This window comes from Bison bison, unplaced genomic scaffold (assembly GCF_000754665.1).
Source record: "Bison bison bison isolate TAMUID 2011002044 unplaced genomic scaffold, Bison_UMD1.0 scf7180017864180, whole genome shotgun sequence".
Classification (NCBI taxonomy): Eukaryota; Metazoa; Chordata; class Mammalia; order Artiodactyla; family Bovidae; genus Bison; species Bison bison.
Genome location: NW_011494752.1, coordinates 945,892 through 950,156, shown reverse-complemented (window position 1 = coordinate 950,156; position 4,265 = coordinate 945,892). Strand labels below are relative to the sequence as shown.

Here is a 4,265-nt window from a genome sequence, read left to right as displayed (position 1 = left end):
CGCCGCCGCCGCCGCCGCCTCTCTGTTCCAAACCGAGTAGCTTTCCGCTTGTCTCGGCGCCGCCTCGGTCCCCCCACCTCCCCACGGGCCAGGTTCTTTCCCTAGGGCTCGCCCGGAGCCCGCCACGTGGCCCCGCACGGGGAGGGGCCGCCAGCGACACCCTCACTCCCCTCCGCTGCCCTCCTCTGGCTGGGGAGCGGCCCACGCGTGTCTCTCCCGCAGAGAATTTGGGACACGCCCACCCGAGGCCGAAGCGCCAAGGGATGGGGCGGAGCTTGAATGACAGACACGCCCACCTTCCAGGGTGGCCACGCCCCCACGCGTGTTTCCCTGGCGGCTCCTTGTGTCTCCTCCCCTCGGGTTCCCCCTCTAGCCGCCCACGCTGGGACTCTTGTCTGGTTCACAGCGCCGCCTGCTGGAGTTGGTATATCTCGCAGCAACCTCAGCTTCCTGCGCTCCAGTATGAGACAGCAAAGAGTTAAAGAGGTTAGTTTTGCCGGTGGAGGATCGATGAGAGGGCAGGACACTTAAATGCTAGAATACTTAACCGTCATTTGTGCCTTAGTTTGCATAGGGTACCCTGGCTAACTCTGCCTCTAACCTCAGCAGGATGGATGAAAAGATCTCTGGAGTCCACTGGGTAGAAATCCCAGCTCTGCCGCTTTCTAATTGTGTGACTCAGCCTCCAGCAGCATCACTTTCTTTACCTGTCAAATGGAGCTAATAATTTTTACCTAGTATGGTTGTGTGAATTTAATAGCATAATGCATATCGCTGGCACACAATGTGTTGGAGAGCAATTGCCTCCTTATTCGTCCCCTCTTCCTATCATTCTGATTTAACCCTCCTTCTCTCTGCAAGCATTCAAGTGGAAGAGAGGTTGGAGGTAAATCTGGGGCTGAGAAAGATGGTTTCAAGGTGAGCAGTCAGTTTATAAATCCCCAAAGTGCACCGGTGGACTTTGTTCTTCATCTTCCCCAAAATGAAACCAGTGCAGCAAGAAGGACCCAGGTGAGACCAGACACGGGACTTTTCACTATGGAAGCAGAAAATTACTGTGGCAGCTGAGTGTGGTGGCTTAGGGTGGCTGCGTTCCTGGGGGCGGGGGGGGGGGGGGAACGAGCTAAAGCCAATGACAAAGGGAAGATGGGCTGGGGAGAGGGCAGGCCAGGGCTCCTCACCCTCACCCCAAATCTGAGCTGGGCGTTATCTGGGACGTTATATGCTAAAAAGTGCCACATCTTTCTGCACCTCTACTTTTGGGTTTTAGTTTCCTAGGGCTGCTGTAACAAAGTACCACAAGCTGGGTGACTTAAACAACAGAAATCTGTTGTTTCCGTTCTGGAGGCTGAAAGTCCAAGACCAAAATGACTGCAGGGTTGGCTCCTTTTGAAGGCTTTGGATGAATATTTGTTGCATGCCTATTTTCTAGCTTCTGGTGGCTTATTGGCACTTTTTGGCATGTAGATCCATCATCTATCTCTGCCTTCATGTTCACATGGATTCTCCTCGTGTGCATTTGTGTCCAAATCCCCCCTTTTTATAAGGACACGTCATATTGGATTAGAGGCTCACCCTACTCCAGTATGATAGTTTTTTTTTTCAGTATGACTGAATTTTAACTAATTTCATCCACAAAGACTATTTCCAAATAAGGTCATGTTCTGAAGTGCTGGGGGTTAGGACTTCAAATGTAAATGGGGAAGGGGGAGGGGTTGCACAATTCAACTTGTCACAGGTGTGTTCCGTTGAAATTGCTGGAAAAATCTTGCCTCATCCCTGCTTAAGAACTTCTCCTGACTCTCAGCTACCTACAGAATAAAGTGCAAAGCCTGATGATCTGTGAGGGCTTTCACAATCTGGGCTGCACAAGCCTAATTGCCGCCCCTTCAGTGCCTCACCGCTCCCCCAAACGCCCTGTACCACACTGTAGCCCTGTGGAAGATTCCTGTTGAACTTCACATTCCCTGCCTTTTCGGCGGGCGCGGCTCCCTCCTTCCCAGCCGCATCCCGCTCCTCTGCTTGCACTTTCCTCCGCGTTTCTCAGGAAAGGCCTGGCGATTCAGAATGACTGGTGGAGCACCGAGGACCGTGTCTGCCCCCATTCTCCCCTCCTAGCACTCACATATGCGGTTCTCACCGCTCTCCAGGGCCTTGCACAGTTTCTTGCCCTAAGAGCGCCCACCCGAGAAGTGGTTCAAAGACTCCCAAACCAAACTCCAGGTTTTCCGGCTCTTTACGGTTCGAAAGACTCTCACGCCCCCTGGAGGGCGGGACGCGACCGCACAGGGACAGAGAGCAGCCACACTAACAGACTTTATTCCCCTTTTTCCTGCGAGCTGACACTTTTTTTTTTTTTTTACCCCTGCAGGGGTGAGGGAGGAGCCAGGGTAGGGCCAGGACTGGACCCGAGCGAGAGCTCAGACCCCGGACCGTCCCCCAGGAGCCACGGACGAGGCGGCCTCAGAGGGACACCGGCGGCCGGAGCAGGGGCGCAGCGCTGGCTCTGCGCCTGCGCGGCGGCCCATGGTCAGGATGCCTGCCGCGTGGTTGCCGCTGGCCTGCAGGAGGCGCTGCAGCCGGCCCTGGAGACCCGGGGGCCCCGGCCGCCGCTTGCCCAGCGTGAGGATGCCGGCCGCGTGATTGCCCGCTCCGTGCAGCAGCTCGTAGAGGCGGCAGGAGCACGTCTTCTGACGGCAGCAGTCGGGCAGGGGCTGCGCGGCCGCCCCAGGTGACAGCAGCGCGGGGGGCAGCAACAGTAGCAGGAGCAGCAGCGTCACGGTGGCCCAGGAGACCTAAGGAAAGCGGAGACCGGGCGCTGAGAGTCGCCCGCATGCCAGCCCCTACGTCCGGGTCCTGCCCAGCTGGCTCCGCGCCCCCTCGTGGCCGGCGCTTCTCACTCGATGTCGCCTGGCTTTCCTGCCTCGGTTCAAAGCTGTCTGAAGGGCTCTGTCTGAGACGACTGAGCGACTGAACTGACTGACTGACCTTAAGATCCAGCAGAGCATCTCCTCCAGTAACCTCTTTGAAACCCCCTGGGCAGAATGAATCTCTCTCTCCTCTGGGTGCCGTTAGTCCCTTGTACCCTCATTAGGGCGCTGACCACTCCATTTGAAACAGGCGTCTGAATCTGCCCCAGAAGTTTATGGAGACTTTGCTCAGGGAAACAGAAGCCCCATTTATCCGCTCCTCCTCCCCACAGAGGGCAAACACTGGAAAATCAAGGACTGGCAGGATCCAGATTGTTGTTTTGACTGCCTGCTCCCTTGTAGGGGAAACGATTCTGTGGGTTTGGACCCGTTTCCTATCCTTCATGGGGCACAACGTCCTCACTTGTAAACTGGGTATTAAGTAATTCCTACTGTGCAGGGTTGCTGGGAGGATGAGATAAGATGACAGGTGCAAATTGCACCTGATACATAGTAAAAGCTCGATAAACATGAACTCTTAGGAGAACAGGGCATAGTCCAGTGTTAGCTAAGGAAGATTCTCTGTCAAGGGTCCACCCTGCATCCTGCTTCAGAACCCATATAGTTTAAAGACACTTTCAACCTTCCTTCTAGCTCCCCGAGCAAGCATTCTCACTGTCCCCTGTCTCATTGCCCCTAAGTCACCCCTCCATCCCTGGGTCTTTACCTTTGTAGAGGAAGGATTCATGGTGTCTGGAGCTCAGAGTTGGGTAGCCGGGAAAGGTGTCATCTGCAGTGGTCCGAATAGCCAGGATCTTTGAGGCTGTCAACTGCAACTCACTGGCAGGAGCCTGGGGTTTATAGTGCTCAGAGGTGGTAGGCGGGAAAGGGGGAGAGATGGGTGCTTGCATCTACTCCAGGAACAGACAAAGGCAAGTCTAAGATTAGCCTCCCGCAGGAGTGCCGTCTCCAGGCTGGGCCCCAGGAATGACCGCCAAGGTGATCAGAGTCTTGAGTTGGATCTCTGTGCCTCTGGTCCCCCGCCTTGTCTGTCTGCCTGCTCCCTGGAGATGGGGCGGTCTCCAGGCACTAATGAGGCCACCTTGCTCCTAGGAATCTGGGAGCACAAAAGAGGTCTTGCCTGGGGGCTGGTGTGGGACAATGCACAGGGGGAGCCGCTAATTAAGGGCAGGAAAGGAAGCAGTCGTGAGACCCACCCTCCATAAGATGTGTGTGTCTTGGGGAGGGCAGCCAGGCAACAGCCTCTCTCCCCTGCTCCTGTCTGTACCCCCGGGGCCTTTATGCTTCAGGGCCTTCTTCCTCTGTGGAAAAGGTGTTTTAGCTGACTTTCCCTCC

General features: G+C 55.7%; 1 protein-coding gene across 1 annotated transcript; it reads right to left on the bottom strand.

Annotated features, from left to right (window-relative positions):
* Window positions 1–2,420: 2,420 nt before the first annotated feature.
* Window positions 2,421–3,666, bottom strand: HCRT (hypocretin (orexin) neuropeptide precursor). Its single transcript, XM_010842518.1, has 2 exons — window positions 3,637–3,666; window positions 2,421–2,795 (listed from the first exon to the last, which is right to left on the bottom strand). Exons 1-2 carry the CDS (start codon window positions 3,655–3,657, stop codon window positions 2,421–2,423), a joined length of 396 nt encoding a protein of 131 aa, XP_010840820.1. The 5' UTR covers window positions 3,658–3,666.
* Window positions 3,667–4,265: the final 599 nt, after the last annotated feature.